Source organism: Calliphora vicina, chromosome X, assembly GCF_958450345.1.
Source record: "Calliphora vicina chromosome X, idCalVici1.1, whole genome shotgun sequence".
Taxonomy (NCBI): domain Eukaryota; kingdom Metazoa; phylum Arthropoda; class Insecta; order Diptera; family Calliphoridae; genus Calliphora; species Calliphora vicina.
The window spans coordinates 5592936-5616479 of record NC_088785.1 but is presented as its reverse complement, the minus strand read 5'-3'; the positions used below and the strand labels follow the sequence as shown (position 1 = coordinate 5616479).

The following is a 23544-nucleotide window of genomic DNA, read 5'->3' as shown; positions in this document are numbered from 1 at the left end:
AAATATGAAAAAATTATGTCAATACCTCCAGTACAGTTTTTCCGTAACTGTGATTTGAATTTTGGTATTTTCGAGAAAAACAAATTTTTTGGCCATATTTTGGCGAATGAGCCCAATTTCCTGACTGTTATGAATTTTAAGTAAAACCTATTCATAATAGGTAATTTTAAATTTCTTCTGAAACTTTTACTAAAATCGGAAATCGTTAACCTTTAAATCGTAAAGGTCAAAGGTAAAATTTTTCAATATTTGGAATTTCTAATGGAAAGATAGCGAAATGTTATATACTTTTGGGCCGATTTTGATGAAACTTGAGAAAAATATATACATATATTATATATAGTATTTTAAATGTAAATTTATTTCAATCATTCATTTAGTAATCTTAACTTAAAACCGTTTTCGAAAAGCACATAAGGATATTTTTAAAAATGATATCAGTGACCATTAGTCACACATTATAAATATTTACTTAAAACAACATAAATACTGTTTTTAGCACAAATTTATTTAACGTTGTTTACTCTTTCACGTGTTTTGTAAGAATAGCAATTGAAATAACACTAAACATTATTATTAAAATATGTTTTATTTAACGCATTATACATGTGTAACCTAACTATATGACCGAAGCTTAACATTTAAATGCTTTAGCCAAAATTAAATTTGATTAATGCAACCAAAAAAATATAAATCGGGTTGAAATCGATTTAAAAACTTTATTTATTTTTTATACCACCAAATTTCCCCTAAGAATATTACAATAATTGTTTATAGGCTACACATATATTTTAATTTAACAGTAATAATTAATTTTAATTTTTCATTCTTTAAGTTTTAAAGTTAAAACGTCATTATAACTTATATCATATAAAGACAAAAACTAATTTTAAACTATTTTATTTTAATTGTTTACTAGTAATAATATTTTAAGTAGCTTATTTTGGTAAAAAAATAAATGTTTTTGTTTATAACTTACATTATAGATTTAAATACTTTATAAATTCTGTACTTTATGTTATGTAAAAGTATAACAATAAAATAATATTCCTTAGTTTTTAAATTACTTATGAAATATTTAATTTAATTTATAACAAATAAAAAAATGTTTATATTTATTACTTCAATATTATTATGTTAATAATCCTTGAACTTGCTATATTAAAACAAAGTAGTTTCATTTTGTTAGCTCAAGTAATGGTTACACTTCGCCAATCAAAACAATTAAATAAAATAAGTTTAAAGCCACCACTTCGATAGACACATGTAGTGCATAATGTTACCGTTTGCACTTTAACAAACATTGTTAATATAGACGTAGGTATATTACAACAAAAGCAAACATATTTAAAACAGCTAATATGCCTAAGTCGAATTTTAAGTAAAACCTATTCATAATAGGTAATTTTAAATTTCTGCTGAAAGTTTTACTAAAATCGGATAACGGTTACCTTTAAATCGTGAAGGTCAAAGGTCAAATTTTCCAATATTTGGAATTTCTAATGAAAAGATAGCGAAATGTTATATATTTTGGGCCGATTTTAATGAAGCTTGAGGAAATTTTTTCCGAATTTTGGCGATAATACAGTTTTTTGGTCATTTTGACCCAAAGGAGATACAGGATTAATTTCCAAACTTTTTTTGTAATGTAATATTCATTAATATAAATAAATCTATATATTTCTAGAAAACAATGCAGAAAGTTAACGAGTTTCACCTATTTATTCCATATAAATAGTAAAATTTAGCATATATCTGAACTTTGTCCGATTTGGCTCAAATTTTCAGCACTTAACTTTTAGGCCTAGTGTCACAATATTCCACCCGGCATTCTTTGAAATCTAAAAAAAATCGTCTGTCACTCGAATGTACTCTAATGTACATAATCGTCTGTCACTCTAATGTACATATGTACAAAATATAATATTTAGTTTCCTACAGCACCTTCAATTACATAATAATAAATAAGCAAAAAAAATCATTCCATTTATACAAATTTGCCGAAAATTATAAACTATGACTCAATTAATGAATATCACTTTTTTTAATTTTATTAAGATTGTGATCTTCATTATTGTTAACAAGTAAAGCCTGATGAATATTGACATCTTTGTTTTTTTAGTTCAATAAACTTTTCTTTCAGTGTAATTCAAATAATTTTCGGGATAATTTCAGAGTACTTAGAACTAATCTTCTCTTAGACTGCACGACATGGTTATAGCATTTTGTATACCCACTATCAATATGTGAAAATAAAATATTTTTCTGTTATAGGGGTTATTTAGGATCCTCACAGAAGTCGGTAGAAAGATTTGTCGGCAGGTGACAATGACAAATAAAATGTTCTAGTTAAGCCATAACGATAATTGTTTAGAAGTTGTAATTGCACTATTACACAATTCTCAGATATTAAAATAACATAATGATTTTAATTTTCAGTTAAATACCACGTTATTATGGTAAAGAACGTTCTTAACTATTTAAAACAGGTTAACCGATCGGCTTTTTAAACATAAAAACTGGTTGACCGGTTTTTGAACATTCTAACAGTATGTAAATACACATGTACTTAAGTATATTTAATAGTTTTAATAATTAAAATTAAAATCGTTCATGCTTGTATTTATTTGGGGTATTCACACGGTCTACTATTTGGTCATATTGTCATAATGTCCTAATATATTATGATAGTTTAATCAAATTTTTGTAGTGTTTCAAACTAAAAAGTTCTAAACTAATATGCCTATTTGAACTATGCTTATTGTTTTGTCATAAAATAATACTTTTTTTGTAATTATAACGTGGTGCAAAATATTAGGTACTATATTTTTTTCTACTAATATTTTTAAAGTTGGCTCAATAAAGAAATATAAAATACATTTTGTTACTTTTAGTAGTTGGAGCTCATAGAGAAATATATCTTATGAGAAAATGTCACAAAAAAATATAAAATTTATACACCTTAGCAGTTTTGGAACACCTATTTCATGATTTAAGGCTTAGCGTTTTCCGATTTTAGTAAAACATTCTGGCTCATTCGCCAAAATATGACCAAAAAATTAGTTTTTCTCGAAAATTGCAAGATTTAAATCGCAGGTACGGAAAAACTTGAGGAGGTATTGTCATACTTTTTTCATATTTTTATTCCTTATTATGTTTTAAATAAATCCCAATGTGATGATTAAAAAATTCTGAAATTTGTTTAACAACATTTTTATAAATTTGAAAATGGAGTTTTGAAACAGCCGTTAAAAAATTATTTTTTTTTTGGCTATACCTGCGGTATCCTAAGACAAAAACTTATATACAAGTAAATATGGATATATTTTAAGTAAAAATTGGGGCACTCTAACCTAGAATTTCCAAAAATTCGTCCATTTAAGCTTCAGTCATAAGCACTGTGGTTCCAAATCAAAATCTAGGTGGACAAAATTATTAGGCGCTCTTTTTATATAGAATTGGTGTCTCCGATTCCAAAAAAATTTTTAAAAGATCAACATAAACTTTTTTCAAGGTACAGTAGGGTCTAGATATATAAAAATCATTAATAAAAAAAATTTAAAAAATACGTTTTCATGTGTTTCTGAAACTAAATTTTTAAAAAGAATTGTATTTACTATATTTCAAGTTACAGTAGGGTCTAGATATATAAAAATCAATAATAAAAAAATCTTTTTACGAATATTATTTCAGTTTCGGAGATATCATAAAAAAACAAATCGACTTATTTGGAGTTGTTGTTGATCTGTTTTTGACAAAACAACTTAATTCGCAAAAACTGTTGAATTAATCGATAATTATTTTATTATTTATATAAATTATGAAATATATAAAATAATTGCATAAAGATAGAGCCTTAAGAATTCAAAAATGCTAAATTTCCGAAGATTTAGTACACAATTCTTAACACATTTCCCATTAGCATCCAAAAATATTAAATAAAAATTTATTATAAACAGGTTAACCGGTTTTTTTTTTGAAGACAAAAACCGAAACCGGTTCATCTGTTCATCTTTAAAAGACAATAATCAAAACCGGTTTTTATAGCACTCTATTCTAAACATAATGCAGGAATTTCATTTGGGTAATTTTTTTTTTAAATATTCGTCGTAGTCCAAAGATCTTTACAGAAAGCTAACTTGTCCACGCCCATGTTTATTAATTCCTCGGGTAATTTGATATACATGTTTAACTGTATACGTTCACGAATAAGGGTTTTAATGGAAAGCTTCCCATCTAAACCGACTGATTTTTGCATCACATGCGCATTACAACATCAAATCCAAATTTGCAACTGAGCGAGGAAATTTACAACAGAGCTTTGATATTAATTGAGGACATGTGATTTATGATGTCGAACAAGGTATTATCTGAGATAGGTATGACATCTACCAATCGTCCGATGCACGACGCATTAAATCAAGAGTTGCGACTGTATAACAATATGATTTCGATATGAATCAGTTCGACAAACGTTCCACTGTTTTTAAATTCTTTTTGACGTCATTTAAAATAATTATTTAAATTGTTTTTATCCAAGGCATTTCTGGTTCTTAGGTATATTCTCCGTAAATATCTTTTATTCATTTTGAGATTTCTAATTTCGTTAGATATTCTTATTGACATTTGGTGATGTAATGACTGGCTTTGACTCGAATATCGCCTAGCAAATAAGATTAGAAAATGGTTCAACAACATCTTCCAACCCATAACCGGGTTTTAATGGTATATTGAGGTTAATGTTATTTTCTATGTTTTTTGCTGCCTCCAGTTCAACTTAAGTCATTGTTGTCTAAAATATCTAACAGTGATCATGAAATACCATTAAATATAATAATTTTAGTATGTTTTCCTGTCGACAGCGGGGATTAGTGATTTTTTAAAATGTATTTGTACAGTTATTTTCCTTTTGGATTTGCTAAACGTGATCCCCACCATGGATGCTTTGCGTTAAATGAATTTTTTTGTTGGTCCAAATTTTATGAAAACATCTTCAAATTGCTGACATCTTACACTATAAGTAGGTGGAAAATATATATTCAAAATAATTATTGCATTTAACTTTGATTCCAGCTGCTTGTAAATACTGTTCTTCAAATGAGTCAAATATTTAATATTTAATAGTAGAGCATACTGTATACTGTAGGCAACAAACCGTTGCAGTGCCTCAAAATTAATCTATATACCGTAGCGGCCAGTTATTTATTTGACAAATATTTAAATTTTTTGTATTTACTGAATTTTAAGTGCGAAGGTGCAAAACAAAAGGAACTAGAGGTATGAAATTAATTGTTACTATTTTTAATTGCTCAAAATTTTTTGCAAAATTTGCATATAAATTTGTTGAAATATTTAAAAACTTAATTGAGAATCATATGGAATTTAGCAAACAATTTTGACCCTATTAGCTGGCCACAACTGTATATAAAAGAGTAACGTTACTTACTGACTGCTTCATCATCGCACAGCCCAAACGACTGAAATTTTAACTGTGGGTTCCTCCCTTCCCAAAACGATCCGATAAGAATGCATTTTTGGTGGGTAAAAAAGGGTAAAAACTGGTAAATTAGGAAACCTTATATCTTCAAAACTAATAAAGATACAAAAAAAACTTAAAATTGCATGTTACTCCATTTAAAAAATAAGCTGACTGGTGTTTCATACTTTTTCGAAATTTGAACCTTTTAGAGAAGAAAACGGGTAAAAACTTTATTTTGGTACTTTTTTTGGCACCCTATGCTTTCGAGAAGTTTGCTATTTAAAATCAGCAAAATCCGTCAATAAATAACGGAGATATGAGCAAAAAACCGGGACAACCTCGATTTTTTACCTATTTTTTTATCTATATCTGGATTACTAAGTCATTAATATAGACAATATGGATATCTAATGATAGATATTTCAAAGTCCATTGCAACGATGTAGATAAGGCTATAGTAAGTTGGACCTACAATGGGTCAAAATCGGGAAAAATATTTTTTAACCCGAATTTTTTTTCATCAAAAAATTTTTTTTGTCATTAATTTTTTTTCCAAAAAAAAATTTTAAAAACTAAAAAAAAATTTGGGAAAAAAATTTTTTAAAAAAAATTAAAAAAACAATTTCGAAAAAAAAAAATTTAAAACAATAAAAAAAAAATTAAATTTTGTTTAAATAAAAATATTTAAAAAAAATAATTTTAAAGTATAATTTGGTGAAGGGTATATAAGATTCGGCACAGCCGTTTTGTTTTTCACTATGATTATGGGCCATTGTGTTCAGCATGCAAAAGTAAGTAAGAGAGCTATATTCGGCTGTGAAGAATCTAATATACCCTTCACCAAATTATACTTTAAAATAAAAATTTTAAATATTTTTAGGTAAACAAAATTAAAATTTTGTTTTCCAAAGTTGTTTTTTTCAAAATTTTATTTAAAATTTTTAAATTTAAAAAAAAATTTAGGTTTTAATTTTTTTTTTTTTATATATTGAAAAAAAAATTGGGTTAAAAAATATTTTTTCCCGATTTTGACCCATTGTAGGTCCAACTTACTATGGTTTTATATACGTCGTTGCAAAGGTCTTTGAAATATATATCATTAGATATCCATATTGTCTATATTAATGACTTAGTAATCCAGATACATATACGGCAAAAATATGTAAAAAATCGATGTTGTCCTGGTTTTTTCCTCATATCTCAGCCATTTGTGGACCGATGTTCTTGATTTTAAATAGCAAACTTCTCGAAAGCATGTTTGAAAGAATTATTGAAGATTTGGATCCCAAAGATATCTGGGGTCTACAGAAAATTTATTTCAACAGACAGACAGACATGGCTTAATCGACTCCGCTATCTATAAGGATCCAGAATATATATACTTTATAGGGTCGGAAAATTATATTGTGGAAATTACAAACGGAATGACAAACTTATATATACCCTTTTCACGAAGGTGAAGGGTATAAAAAGTACTTTTCTGCATTAAATAACAAATAAAAATCTGTACATTACTAATTCTATAAAATTTTCAAACAAAGCTGTTTGTATTTTTTTACACATATCTGTTGAATATTAATGTATTGATCCGACTTACTGTATAATTAGTATGGCCGTTTTTGATACTTCTATTTCAACAACTCTAGTACTTAGTCTGTTACAATAAAAACGTATGTAGTCTTCTAGTACTCTTCCATCGCGTAATTAATGTTCTTAATTAAGTTGTATTTTTAATTAGAGAATCTACATAGAACGACTATAGAAAGTTCACATTACAAAATTTAAAATTATAATAAAACAGTATCTTTTGCGCCAGTTATACTCAATGATTATTCATTGCATTTCGGAAACATTCTGTATGTGATTTAAAATATCTATAAAATTTCAGCAATTACAAGTAAGTTCAACACCAAAAAGATTAATTTTCATCAGGATAAGTTTGTTAGGTATTTTATTATTACAAATTTCACATTTGTCTTAATTTTTCAATTTAAATGAATAACAAATCTATCTATATATATAAAAATGGATGTGTGTATGTATGCATGTTCCGAATGAACTCAAAAACGGCTGGACTTATTTTGATGAAATTTTCAGGGAACTTTCAGAATAGCCTAGCGGGTAACACTGTAAAGTCAGATTTTTGATATTCGGTCTGTGGGCGGAGGGGCGTGTAAAAATCCAATTTTTCATTATACCGCTAATGCCCTATATTTCATAAAAATGGATGTGTGTTCCGTATGAACTCAAAAACTGCTGGACCGATTTTGATGAAATTTTTAGGGAATCTTCAGAAAAGCCTTTTGTGTGTAACAGTGTAAAATCAGATTTTTGATTTTCGGTCTGTGATAAACAATTTTGCTTACTCTTGCATATTAGGTGCATGAATAAGAAATTTCCATACTGAATTTTTGAATTCATTGGAACCAGCCGAAATGTCACAGAAAAAAATTTTTTTTTGCCTTTTTACAGTTTTCGTTATATCTTTGCCATTTACAGTCGGATCTTATGTATGATGATATATCAATATTTTTGTCTCGGGACATAGACCTCAAGTATCCCGTTCTAGTATTTATACACCAGATCTTTGTTCCTACCACCCTAATGTCAGAAAATTAATGCTTGCAAGAAATCATTAAACTTTTGCTAACGAAGTAATTCGATAATACCCGCAGAACAGTCTGCATTTACCGTCGGATATGTATACATCCGATGATGTAACGAAATCGTGTATTTTTGCCAAAGATAATTCGACAAAATTTGGTACAATCTTTTCTATTGCTCCAAGGACGAAGTCTATTGAATTTGGTTAGAATCGGTCCATTATTTCTACTAGGCCCCATATAATTGCCCTATCTGAAAATACATAGTGAAATTTATATTTTTCTTTTTATTAATAAATATATTTCAAATGAACTTGTTTTTATTGCATATTTTGGTAATTTTTAGTGCATATTTTCGCATATTTTTAATTTTTTAGTGCATGAAAATCCATGCCTTGGTAATAACATTAACATTTTTATACCCTTCACCATGAGTGACAAGGGTATATACATATAAGTTTGTCATTCCGTTTGTAATTTCCACATTTTTCATTTGCGACTAGGGTTTTTAACCCGGGAATTCCCGTTACACATTTCCCGGGAATTTTGCCAATTTTTCACTACCCGATTCCCGGGATTTTTAGTCGGGAATCCCGACTGACGAAAATACATAGAAAACAAGATAGAACTCTATTTTTTCACCAAAAAACAGTGAAAAGTTTTTTGCAGTTTTTTGCTTATATCTTGGCAATAATCGACCGCTTATTATTATTATTATTAATTATTTTGAGTTTTTCGTATGAAAATTTAAAAAGAGAATTCATTATTTATAGAATTTATTTCTTATTGAATTATTCTAATTTTTTTAAATTTCTTATTCAAATCCATAACAAAATAGCTTCAAACAATTTATTAAATGATTAAATTTTTCTTCAATTAAAATCTAGTACAAAAAGGTTTAAGAAAATTTTTCAATTAATTTTGTAAATGATTTGATTTAAAAAAAATTAATCATTCAAAGTTTGAATAAATTTTAAAATTAATTCAGTTTAAACAAATCCAAAAAAATTAAATATTAGGAATGGATTTATGGAATGAAAGGCTGACATTTTTTAATTACGGATTAAGATTAAGTACTCTGTTCATATTTGCGAAAAATTATGGTTTTTTCATGCGAAAAATTTTACATGCTGTTTGACAGCTAGCTGTTCGTGCGAAAGAAGTGCAGCGTATATTATTTCGTGTGGAAAAATAAGGTTTTCCACAATAAAAACAGAGTACTGCTTTTGCGAAATTATTTCGCATATATTTCATTCCAACTATTTTATATGTAGTTTGACAGCATTTCGCACGAAATTTTGAACAGAGTACCTAGCATTAAGCTCAAATTTTATTAATTAATTTGAAGCTCTGGTATTTAATAATTTAACACTAAGTTTTTATATGAAATTTAGCTATAATATTCATAATTTACAGTATCATTATATATTTCGGGAAAAGCCGGGAACCGGGGAATGTAGAAAAAAATTTCCTGATTCCAGGGAATCAAAAATGGTCGGAAAATTAAAAACCCTATTTGCGACCCCACAAAGTATATATGTATACTATACACATATATGATCAAAAAATTTTGAAATTTGTTTAACAAAATTTTTAAAAATTTGAAATTGGAGTTTTGAAACTGCCTTTAAAAAAATTTAATTTGTTTGGTCATACCTCCGAATAGGTTAACGGTATTCTACGAAGACAAAAACTCATATACAAGTAAATATGGATATATTTTAAGTAAAAATGTACTTTTATTATAATATTTATCAAAATATGTTAATTTTGTTTCTACATTTCTTGTTCAAGTGGCCTGAGACACGTTAATGACCTGGCGATTTTTTAATAACTTTAACATTTTTTAACCAATTTTTGTCTTTTATATCTTTTAAAATAAATTGCAAAAGTTATTATTTAATGCCAAAATTTTTACAAAAACTGAAAAAATTGCATTTTTTCCCCTTGTAAATGCACTTCAACACTTCAGCGTCGTTGCGGCACCAGTTAACGTTATCATATCATCCTAATATTTTTCACGAGTTTTTACAATACATAGAACCATTCTAGAGGGGGGGATGATGTCTGCCAAAATTCGCAATTTTATTTTTTTGGAGCACTCTAATGTACATACATACAACCTTAAAAATTATACACAACTTCTTAACTTTCTTATTGCATGTGTTTTTTTAGGTAAAATATTCTAAAGCGAATCAGTCGACCGAATTATGTTGCCGAGTTATTCAAATAGCAGCCCCCTTGATACCGGGGGACATTTAAATAGCCAGATTAATGCAAGTAATACAGATAACAACAACGATGACGACGATGATAACTATGAGGTAAGTGCTTTAAGCAAAATATTCAATTAATTTAAAATTAACTCTAAATAACATGACATAACAAATTAATCATACATACATGTGTGTTTTTAAAAACATTTATTTTTGGAAAATTGAGAAACATATACCCAATGCCCCAGACACTTAACTACTTTCTGGAACAATGTACATTTCCTTGCACTAAGTTTGAGTCCAACTGCTGATATTCGTTTAAGGACTTCTTCAAGGTTTTTCAGGTGTTCATCGAAAGACTTTCCCATGACAATTATGTCATCGAGGTACACCAAGCATGTCTTCCAGTGAAGTCCATTCAACACTCGTTCCATCGAGTCCAAATGGCATCACATTAAACTGCCATAACCCTTGCCTTTTTCTCAAATCTCTACCTGCCAATAACCACTTTGCAAGTCCAATGTGTATAACCATTTTGTTCCAGCTAGAGTGTGCAGGGTGTCGTCAATTCTTGGTAGCGGGTAGCTGTCTTTCTTGGTGACGTCGTACAGCTTTCTATAATCGACGCAAAATCTAGTGCTGCCGTCTTTCTTCTTAACTAAAATAACAGGCGAGCTCCAAGGACTTGAAGATGGTTCGATTATACCGTTCCGTTCCGTTCCATTTTCAGTAATATACAATGAGTTAATGGAATGTGATTTCTGGTCACAATGAAGCAGTGCACACATTTATTATTAAATGTTCGTGTATAGGAATTTCTAAATTCTAGGAATAAGATTTTATAGTTTTACAAAATAAAACAAAACGTAAAAACTGTACAACTTCCAAAAAACAGCGAAAAAACCCACGTTAGGCCGCATACATTCACACATATTGAAATGCATACATAGAAAAATTCATTCATGAAAACTGTTTACAATAACATTCCGTGTTCTCTATGCCAATTATCAGTTTTGCTTTGACATTTAACATGCACCTTGCCTGTCAAAGTCAATATATAAACAAGTAAGAGAGCTATATTCGGCTGTGCCGAATCTTATATACCCTTCACCAAATTATACTTCAAAATTCAAATTTTAAATATTTTTAGCTAAACAAAATTTATTTTTCTTTTCCAAAGTTGTTTTTTTAATTTTTTGGAAATTTTTTTTTTTTGGAATTGTTATTTTAAATTTTTTTTAAATTAAAAATTGTTTAAAAAAAATATTTTTTCCCATTTTGACTCATTGTAGGTCCAACTTACTATGGTATTATATACGTCGTTGCAAAGGTCTTTGAAATATCTATCATTAGATATCCATATTGTCTATATTAATGACTTAGTAATCCAGATATAGGTCAAAAATCGAGGTTGTCCTGGTTTTTTCCTCATATCTCAGCCGTTTGTGGACCGATTTTGCTAATTTTAAATAGGAAATTTCTCGAAAGCATGTCTGACAGAATAATTGAAGATTTGGATCCCGAAGATATCTAGGGTCTTCAGAAAATTGATTTCAACAGACAGACAGACAGACGGACATGGCTTAATCGACTCCGCTATCTATATGTATATACTTTATAGGGTCGGAAAATTATATTGAGGAAATTACAAACGGAATGACAAACTTATATATACCCTTCTCACGAAGGTGAAGGGTATACAAATAATCTGTAGTGCTACTGAGTGTACCTTGTTAAATCTGGTTTGGTATTTAAGAACGAATGAATACAAAACAATTAATTTTATTAGTTTTTGAGATAAAGATGTTTTACTCTACTGCGAAAAGAGAAAAAGTAAGCGTGATTTGGCCCAAAGCACTCGTTTACATTCGGTGTTGTTGTGAACGCCTTATTATGTAACAAATGAATTTTAATTCATTTTAAAAAGAGAAAAACGCCTCAATGTACTTTGTAACTAAAGTTTACAATAAAAAAAAAATTTAATTTTGATTGCTTTTGATTTTGTATTTGCAGTTTTATGATGCCATTAATGATATGACAGATGATGCTACCGAATGCGTTAGTGAGGTAGACGAAGTTTTACAATACAACGCGCCGGAATCTGATAGCAACAGGTACTAATTCATATATAATTGGGGTATTCATACGGTCTACTATTTGGTCACATTGTTATAATGTCCTAATATATTATGATAGTTTAATCAAATTTTTGTTGAATTTCAAACAAAAAAGTTCTAAACTAATAATACTATTTGAACTATGTTTATTCTTTTGTCATAAAATAATATTTTTATTTGTTTAAAACACAACAACAACTATTATAATATATTAAGACAATATGACCAAATAGTAGAACGTGTGAATAACCCCTAATGTTTCAATAAAATAATTACTTTACATTACAATTTAGTTCGCTGTATGATGCTAAGCCAATGACATTGGATAAGGCGGTCGAAGAAGCTAAATTGGCAATTTGTTATTTCTTCAATAACAAGTTTGAAGATGCTCGCAACTTAATGGTCCCTCACGCACATTCTAGCATGTATCATGCAATGGGCCGGGCCGTTTTTTCATTTTTAGAGGCGATACTTACATTTGAACAACATCATATTATTAAAGCTGGCGAGGAGCTACGAAAATGTTTAGATGTCTGTCAGAAGCAACGCCGCAAAGTTACTATAACACAATCAATAGGAAAAAAATTTAAAAGAGTAAGTATTCTTTCTTATGAAATACATGACTAAAGAATACGCCCTATTTAAGGATGCCGTTTCACTTTTCGAAAAAATCGTATGTGCTATGTACTGTACCGTTATACATTAGATTAAAGGTCATATTTAAGGTCGACCTTATTTTTTTATTTTCGATTTTTCAAAAACGAATTGCAGTTATGTTTGAGGTTAGGATAAAAAAATGGGAAAAAATGCTATTTTTTCAGTTTTTGTAAAAATGTTGCCATTAAATAATTACTTTTGCAATTTAATATAAAATAATCGAAATGTAATGTACGTAATTGTCGTTGTAATAAGATATAAATGACACAAATTGGTTAAAAAATGTTAAAGTTATTAAATATTTCCCAGGTCCACCTTAACGTACATATATACTAGGGTTGCCAAATGTCCCAATTTTCGCGGGATTGTCCCGTTTTTTGTGAAATCCCGTAATTCCAGCTTTTTTTGATTTTCCACATCTAATAACTACTAACATCATAGCTAGTTTGCAGGCAGCAGAAAAATTGGGTACCATACGAATTGAAGCTGATAAACCTTGAAAGACGATTTTTATGTCTGAAACGCTATCAATGAAAATCATTTTTGCACCGAATCATACTTGCGATGAAAAATGGATCCATTGCGATAACTCGAAGCGTAAGGGATCATATGTGAAGCCCGGCCAACCATACGAATTGAAACCAAAGCCAAATAACAATGGCGCTAAGGTAATGCTCTGTATTTGGTGGAAACAAAAGGGTCCTTTCTATTATGGAGCCTGGCAAGACCATCACAGGGATCCTGTACCGAACGCAACTGATTCGTTTGAAGCGAGCATTGGCCGAAAAACACCCAGAATATGCAGCCCGACATGAAATCGTAATATTCCATCGTAACAATGTTAGGCCACATGTAGCAATACCTGTTAAAAACTACTTAAAATAAGGTGGTTCGGAAGTTTTGCCTCACCCGCTTTATAGTCCGGACCTTGCCCCGACCGACTACTATTTGTTTCGATCGAAGCATAACGCTCTCACTGGAATAGGCTTCTCTTTGGAAAAGAGTATCTGATATTGGCTTGATCGTTCTTTGCCTCAAAAGATGAGTAGTTCTTTTGGTTCCGAATTCATATGTTGCCAGAAAGATGGGAAAAGGTCAAGGCTAATAATGGCCACTACTTTAAATAAATTTATATTATACGAATGTTTCAAAATAAAAGCTAAAAATTCCGCATTTTTTTAGTCATACACCCAATATATTTTTTTTTTTGATTTATTTATTTGGTATTAAAAGTATATAAATATAAGTTTAATATATAATAACTGCACTGGCTGCCAAGGACATCGGCAAAATTTAAATTAAAGTAGCAAACAAACGAACAAAACAGTTACGTATTTTTTATACATTACGAAATTTTCTTTAATTTAACTCTATACATTTATTGCATAAATTAACAATTTGGGAAAAATACAGTGTTAAGATAGTTGAGGTATAATTTCTTATCTTTTGTCCCGCGTAAGTTTCGAAAATCCCGCCATTTTTCACCTATTTTTAAAATTGTCCAGCTTTTTGCAAAAATAAAACTGGCATCCTTTTTTAGACAAACATCATAATAAAGTGATTCAGACAATGCTTAAAGACTCTTGAAATTATAATTTTCTGTGTAAAGGAGGTCCAACACCCAATGTTTAAAGAATATCGCAATTATAGTTGTGAAAATGTTTACAAATAACTTTTTACTTTGTATGTGTTATTCGGACAAAGTTTAAAGAATTCCACAATTACATATATTGTAGTTCTTCAGATATTCGAAACTTACTAACTTTATTTTGTCCTATTTATGGCTAAACTTCATGCAGTGATAAGAAATTGATTCATATAAAGTTTGAAGACTACTATTCACAGTTATGGAGAATTTTCTATTTAAAATGGAAAAATAAAAACTAATTTTGAAATTTATTATCAGCAATCCCGCAATTCTCAAAAAAGTCTTGAAAAATTCCAAAAATGCGAATTTTTAGTTTTTTTTTGTCTATAATATCCATACCAGGGTCGGGGTTATCGTAAGTCTTTACAAAATAATTAAAAACATATTGTTCCATCTAAAATCGTTTACTATATTTTGATATCGAATATGCGATTTGAGAATTTTTGGCATAAAGTTGAATTTTACATACAAAATAGACGTTTTTTGACTGGACCTGGTCCCCTCGGTATCAACAATTTTCAAATTTTTATTCATTTCAAACTTTTCGCCTTCAAAAAGTATAAATTCCTTATACATCCTCTTAGAATTTGTTTGCGATAACTTAAAAAGAAAAAAAGGAAATTTTTCCCAAAAAATTAGCGAAAAAATCGCCTTTTTAAAATGTGAAATTTTATACAAATCGGACTTTAGAAATTTAGAAGTTACATATTTACTTCCCTCTATTTTCATACCATTCACCTTCGTGAGAATTTTTTTTCAACAAAAAAAAAATTTAAAATAACAATTCGAAAAACAACTTTGGAAAAAAAATGTATTTTGTTTACCTAAAAATATTTAAGATTTGTATTTTCAAGTATAAATTGGTGAAGGGTATATAAGATTTGACACAGCCGAATATAGCTCTCTTACTGGTTTTCTATACCACTGTGGGCTGGCAGAAATCATGCAACTATTCTTATCATAGGAACAATGTGTGCAAAATTTCATATTATTATACATATGGGCAATTCCATGAGAATGACTACCACGACTGAAAACCCAAAAACCGTTGAAACTGATGATTTGAATAGGAGAAAATACTAAAATATTACTAGATATGTGTAAGTATTTAGAGCTTATAACAACATTTTATTGGCATACATAATAGTTTAAACTGACTATATTTAACTTTTTAATTTAATTGACATGTTTTAGGCTAATATTGCGGTTAAACTAAGCTCCCAATTAGCATATAGTGTGAAATGAATTTGACTCGGATTGTTTATTTGCTATTATAAAATTGTTTATGGAAACCGAAGGTATATTTTCTATTATTTTTTTTAGTTTTTGTGTACATATGTACAGAATATATAGTATATTGTTTTATTATAAGAGAAAAATCTGTCACGTACGATATTAAATTTTAGTTATTATAAAATCATCCAAAGATTGTTTTTATTTAAATATGACGGATTGTAAAGGAAAAATATTTCGTTTAGTGTAAGAAATTAAAAGAAAACATAAGCCTCTCACGATTCGAATATTTTCGCATATTTCTACATGTACCTCAAAATGAGTTCCGTTTTATGTCACGTACGATATACCCTTATTTCGCTCAATATTTTGGACAACAATTTTTCAAAAGAACTTTTTATTATTTTAAAATATCTGAATGGAACATAAAGACCAAATTATTTATCAGATATTCTTATTTTTGCAAAATCTATTCCACTCTATAGGTATACAAATGTCACGTACGATGTTGCGGAATTGCTCATATGCAATATATTGTTACGTTTTAACCTTTTCAAACCGTTTGTTTATTTCCTTTAAATACACCGGATACTCTTGATTGCAAATAAAAGCCGTTTAGTAGTTTGAAAATGGTAACAACTCTTTATTTATTCAAATGTACAACAACAACAGAATTAATTAGTCACTCAATGTTTTTTTATACACGTTTGTAAATTCGCTGAAATACAGACACAATTTATAATGTACTCGAATTTACTTGAAAAAAAACACAACACACTTTAAGGCACTCAGTTGATGTTTATTCGAAAAGCGTCTCTGATAAACTGGCTCACGACTGCAACCTCTGCCACTATTTATAACACTGTCATCTGCACTCTAGATTGTTCTTTAACTGTCAAAATTCGAATATTCTAGATCTTACTAATACATACGCCATCTGTGGTGTACTTTCTAAAATGTTCTTTAACTGAATATTCGAATTCGAATATACGGTTGCAGCAAACAGCGTTGCCAACAAATCAACTGAAAGCTTTTATTTAATAATGGCCACAGATATGTTACAGTTTGCTATTACAGCACTGTTATTTGAAAGCATTATGCTACTTTTAAATCAGCCCTTAAGTCGATATATTTGAATTCAAGTACAATTTCGTAACAATATTTAGGGAAAACAGCTGAAAATTTTTTAAAAAATATCAAAATATCAAATACCATATTTTTTGTGGTAGATATAAAAATAAAACCAGATTTGCGTACCCCATTATGTTCTGAATAATTTAGCAAATGTTAATATGAAACGTTTTATTAGAATTGTTGGATTTTCAATAACAAATCTAAATTGGTTTTGCAGTTTAAATTAAACTGTAAATTTGACTATAAAACATTCAAAAACAAAAATAGTAACTAGTAACAAATCTATTGTTATGTTTTTTTAACTTTGTGATTTGAAGTAAATATGCAAATCGATTGACTGAAGTTAATACAAATTTCTTATGTTTTTAGGTAAACTACAGTCATTTAAGCGACACAGAGGCCCACGCTGAATTATGTACCGCAGAAGCATTGCTACTTAGAGCGTTATTAACGTTTATAGAAGATGAGACTTTATCAAGTCTAATTAGAGGAGGCATGAAAATTCGACACTGTTACAGTAGCTACAAGTAAGTATATACCCAGCAGTTTGAAAAGCGCTATACTAGCTATATGACTACTCGTAAAATGGTAGTTAAATGGGTATCATTTGCATCAGCGTATTCAGTACCAAACAATAGTCAGATATTCGCCTTAAGATTTTTAAAATAAAATCCTCTAAAATATATACCACTTCGATGACCACATGTTGGTAATTTCGTTTTCTCTGATGAAGCTGAAAATGCAAAAATTGAGAGTACCCAGCAGTTAAGCAAGTAGTCAATGTATGCCTTAGAGACAGTAATTGTCACTAGTGTCTTATCACTTGGCTGACTCCAATTCATTTGACACGTAGTATGTGCTCTTTGTAGTTCAGAGAGAAAACATTTTTTTACTTTATACATCACAGGTAATCTAGCATGAAAACAATTGCCACTTAAGTGTTTGTAAGTAATCTAGAGTGTAGTCACTTTAAACGTTTTGTGAGTAATTCGTACAAACTGGTTTTATACAAATTGTGTTGATAATTCTCATACAGTTTATTTTTATTTTTGCTTAAGTATACTGATATCCCATGTAAGATAGCGTGAAGTCAATAGTCACTTTAGTGTCTGTTAGTAACCTCTAGTGAAGTCATTTTAAACGTTTATTTTGTATTGCACTTTAGAAAGTAGTTATTTTAGCCAACACTTTTTTTTAATTTTTTTGGAACCTATTTGAACATTGCTAATAATAGTAAAATGTATTGAGGACATCATGAAATGTTTTCATTTATAAGTAGAACATTGCTAATTACAAGAGATTTTTGGGTTGTAAAGGAAAAAATATTTAAAAGAAGTAAAAGCTGTTTTGAATAAGATGGTATGTAAAAAGCTAATGAAAATGTTAAACGTTAGAAAAATCGAAAGCGTGATCAAAATGCAGATATAACAAAAAATACATAAGACTCTGACTTCGATTAAGAGTGATAAATTAAAATATTAACGAAACGGATAAGAGGACTGAAAAAGAGAAGTAAATTTGACATACATGTACATATTCGTAATCCTGAAAAGAAGGGAAGAGGAAAAATGTATAAATATCCTACAAGGCGAATATGTTGCTGACAAAGCAAATACGAATTAATTAGTGAGTTCTCAGAGAGTCTTTCTATTAAGAGTTTGGAATCTGGTTGGAAGTTGATGGAATTAGTTAATCTCCGATCTGATTGATTAAACAAAATAAATCTGAAGGAAAAACCATTGGTACTAGGGACAAATGTTGCCCGATTCGCCATACTTTACAGTATAATTTCAGAGTACTTAGAACTAATTTGAGTACTTAGAGTATTGAGTATTTCAGAGTACTTAGAACATATTTATGACTGCTAAAGCAGTATACGGGGGAGACATTTATGTGACATTTGTATGATGGTCCGATCAAACAAACCTTATCAACAGAGAGTCGTGTTTTCAACAGATATACGGACGGTCATAGCTAGATCGTCTTAGAATCTTATGAGGACCCAGAATATATATCGTCACCTTAAATGCAAACGAACGTAACTACATTTTTATTTATATACCCTTGACCTTCGAGAGAAGGGTATACATATATATGTTTGTCATTCCGTTTGTAATTTCTACAAAAAAAATTTTTAAATTTAAAAAAAACATTCGTTGTTTTTTACAGGAAAAGCAAAAAACGTTGAAATCCGTTTGAATTTCTTTAATAAAGTTATAATTTTTAATCGCAGGAGTCTAAAAATTTGCGTCGATTTTGAATTTCTGTGTAGTTACGTCCGTTTGCATTTAAGGTGACGATATAGAAATGTGGACTTCAACAAATATTTTGATGTGTTATAAACTGAATGACAAAATATTTTCGAACATAAGTTTGAATTTTGGAATTTAATTTCAAACAATATTGCATTGTCATCAGGTTTATGCATGATCTAGAGATTAATTTGACAGCTTTAAATTGTTTTCGAATAAACTTCGTATTTTCAAACATAATATTGGATAGCTATCACGTATATTCACGAATGTTTATATATATTTAAATTTATTAAATTGCTTAGAATTTTCCATAATTCAAATTTAAATACAAAAATTGTATTGTTTCTGAAATTCGACAAATAACTAAAGACAAAGGGACTTTCGATCACTGTAGATGAGTGTTCCGATAGCTTCTTCTATAAATATATAAATATTACTGCAAGTAGTTACAATTCTAAAAACAAATATTTCAAATTTTTTAACTTAGGACTTGAACCAATGAAAATAAAAGGTACTGAATAAAATGTTTGTTATTTAGCTGGCGAAATATTAGAAGAATCGCAATTAACAATCAAAATTTTAACTTAGATTAAAGTAGAGTTGAATGTAGAGTTTCCAAAAAAAACGAAGAATTTCAAAACCGTGGATTCGGTTTTAAAAAAATTAAAACCGATCGGTTTCGGAAATAGTACTATTTCTTTATTGTAATAGTACTTTTGGAATATTTTATAATGTTATCCTGAATTATTATTAATTCACAAAGGGAGACTTAATAGTACTATTTCTTTCTTCTAATTGGTATGGCGCAGCGCACCGGGTCAGCCAGTACTCCATACTTTTATTGCATATTTGAAAATAACTAACCCCATATGCATAAACAGTTTATAAATTTATCAAAGGTTTAGAAAACAAATTTTGTATGGAATTGAATTTTGCAGCCAATTGAATTTTAATTGTCAGGAAATACTTGGATGAATCTTTGGAGGAAAAAGTTTGTTACTCATTTCTAAATTTTTAATTTTTCTACTGAAAATATATTAAAAGTAAAAACCGAAGAATAATTGTCGGTTTCGGTTTAGATTAAAACCGACCACGAAACTCTAGTTGAATGTGATGGAGAAAGTGATTTTGAAACGGTCGTCGAAAATGATATTGAGGATAACATTTATGATGATTGCATTGAAATAGATGAAGGCCATGATCTTAAAATATATGTATAAAAGTGATGTTTTTAACCGTGTACGTAAAAAAGTGTTGCAAAATATTTAATAAATCGAATGATAAACACAAATATTGCAAACTAACGTTTTATTGCAAGAAAAGCATGGAGTTCGTCTTATACATGATTTTGAACATCGTTGAACATCTTTGTCTAACATGGTAATAAACTTTTTGCGTATTTATAAATGCGTCAATCATGCACTGCCTGGCTTCAAATTAGCCACGTTCACTGACAATGATATCAAACTTTGAACAGATTCCCTTTATTGTGTAATTCTCCAAGACCACTTTATTAAGCAAAAATTCGGCAACGTTGATAGAGCTTGATGTATAATACAATTTGTTATAAATAATTTAGAAATAGTGAATAATTAATTTACTAAAGAATTAGTTATTCAATTTAAACCCCGAATTAATGAACGACACACAGTGGTATGAGAAAAAATAAAGATAGAAATAAATCTGTAACTTCTAAAGCCTTAGTCCGATTTGAATGAAATTTGACATGCGCATGCGAAGTGTTGTCGAGTTTAAGTTTTGAACTTTGACTACATACGGACACCAGGGGTGCTGCCAGGGTTCCCCAAAGTAGGACACCTCGGGTATGTTCAGTTTTTAAAACGATCCTATTTCTTCGGCTGTGTTCCGATTTCAAAACGATCACATATATAGAATCTCCTCGTCGAGCACTACACCTGGTCGTAGCTATCAATTATCTCTTATAGCTTAGGAGATATTCGCATTTGAATATTAAATCTACATATCAAATAAAGAAAGAATTGTTTAAAAATCGTGACTGAGTCCAAAGTTACATGCATTTGAATTTAAAAAAATTTAAAAAGGCGATTTTTCGCTATTTTTTTGGGAAAAAAGTACTTTTATTCTTTTTAAGTTATATAAAAAATTTCTGAAAGGATGTATAAAGAATTTATACCTTTTGAAAAGCTAACTTTACATCGAATGTTTTAAATGAAAAAAAATTTTAAAAATACCGAGCGAACCATTTGGAAAAAAATTCAAATGGAAAAAAATTTTAAAAATTTTTTATGTAAAATTCAACTTTAGTGCAAAAATTCTCAAATCGCATACTAGGTATCAAAATATAGTAACCCATTTTAGATGGTCCAATATGTTCTTAATTTAGATGGCCCAATCCCATACCAGGGACGGGGTTATCGGAACCCTTTCAAAATAATTAAGAACATATTGGGCCATCTAAAATGGGTTACTATATTTTGATACTTAGTATGCGATTTGAGAATTTTTGCACTAAAAAAAATTCGGGTTAAAAATTTTTTTTCCGATTTTGACCCATTGTAGGTCCAACATACTATGGTCTAATATACGTCGTTGCAAATGTCTTTGAAATATCTATCATTAGATATCCATATTGTCTATATTAATGTCTTAGTAATCCAGATATAGGTCAAAAATCGATGTTGTCTTGGTTTTTTCCTCATATCTCAGCCATTTGTGGACCGATTTTGCTGATTTTAAATAGCAATATTCTCGAAAGCATGTCTGACAGAATTATTGAAGATTTGGATCCCGAAGATTCTGGGGTCTTCTGAAAATTTATTTCAACAGACAGACGGACATGGCTTAATCGACTCCGCTATCTATAAGGATCCAGAATATATATACTTTATAGGGTCGGAAATGAAAAATGTAGAAATTGCAAACGGAATGACAAACTTATATCTCACGAAGGTGAAGGGTATAACAAAACCGACATCAACTTCATTCTTTACTTTTTTAAAAAAAATTAAATTATTCGAATAATTCGATTAATTTTAAACGTGGGATCGAATTAAAAAACATAACTTTTCCTTTAATTACCACAAAAAATATAAAAAAAAAATTAAAATACCTATAGGATGCTTTTTTTTTTTTTGAAATATAGTATTTTCTCAAAACTGAATATCACTATTTAACAATATACTTAGAGCACTAACTTCCATGAGTTCCGAAAAAAACTCATTCAATTATATATCAAATCCATTCAATTTCAGCTTAAGATGTGCTTAGTTTGTTGAATTTATTACTTCAAATAATGATTTAATAAAAGCTGATAAAAGTGATTGTATCCGTTGTGCTTCGCAATCCCTACGTAGGAAAATAAAAATACGTGAAAGATTTTATAAACTATTTAAATTATGCGTTTGTGCAGATGTTTGTAACGCCCCAAAATATCAGTCTAACACCCACCTTAAAGTCCGATCTACTCAGAATCACTTTCTGGACGTTATCCGTGATAAATGTTTAATTCATATAGGTATCTACACAAATTTCGCTCCAAAGAAGTTTTATATATAAGGAAATCATCATCTAATTTTATGATGATCGGTCCATAATTAGTCATAGCTCCCATATAAGACCCTCTTCCGAAAATCATTTTAACCAGCGTAAACCTCTTAAAAATGTTGGTATACAAATACAATTCAACACGAATAACTTTCATATATGTAGACGAAAATCATTCACAAAAATAAATTATTGAAATTTTAAAAGAAAAATGATTTTGCTCATTTACTTAGTGTAGGGTACTAAGAGAGGTCTGAATTACTATCCAATAGAACTAACCTTAGTGCAAATTGCATCCCGATCGCAAGACAGTGATTTCAAAAGTTGGTTCACTTGACATGAAATAATTATATATAATTTTATTCAATACTAAATTACTTTCTTTTAAATAATTCTAGGGAATGTGCGCTTATACTTAGTAATCGTAAATGGGAATCAGATATATCTAGAATACATTTTGAGAGTGGCGTTCGAATGGGTATGGGAACTTTTAACCTTATGATATCTTTACTACCAGCCGGTGTCGTTAAGGTTTTGGAGTTTATTGGATTTTCAGGAAATAAGGTATGATAACATTTTCTTAACAGCTAAATTATTGTATGTTCATTAGAGTGGCCCTTATATTGGACTTGCTCTTTGTATCCTAAACACTAAATGCTGAAAATTTCAGCAAAATC

General features: G+C 29.2%; 1 protein-coding gene across 1 annotated transcript in view; it reads left to right on the top strand.

Moving 5' to 3' along the window:
- The window catches only part of LOC135962810 (tetratricopeptide repeat protein 39B-like), a 56111-nt gene that overhangs the window by 7002 nt on the left and 25565 nt on the right, over positions 1-23544 (top strand). The window contains exons 2-6 of the mRNA XM_065514702.1: positions 10258-10406; positions 12312-12412; positions 12709-13009; positions 17457-17614; positions 23266-23431. Coding sequence (XP_065370774.1) covers positions 10293-10406; positions 12312-12412; positions 12709-13009; positions 17457-17614; positions 23266-23431 — 840 coding nt within the window. The 5' untranslated portion in view covers positions 10258-10292. The remainder of the gene's footprint in view (positions 1-10257; positions 10407-12311; positions 12413-12708; positions 13010-17456; positions 17615-23265; positions 23432-23544) is intronic.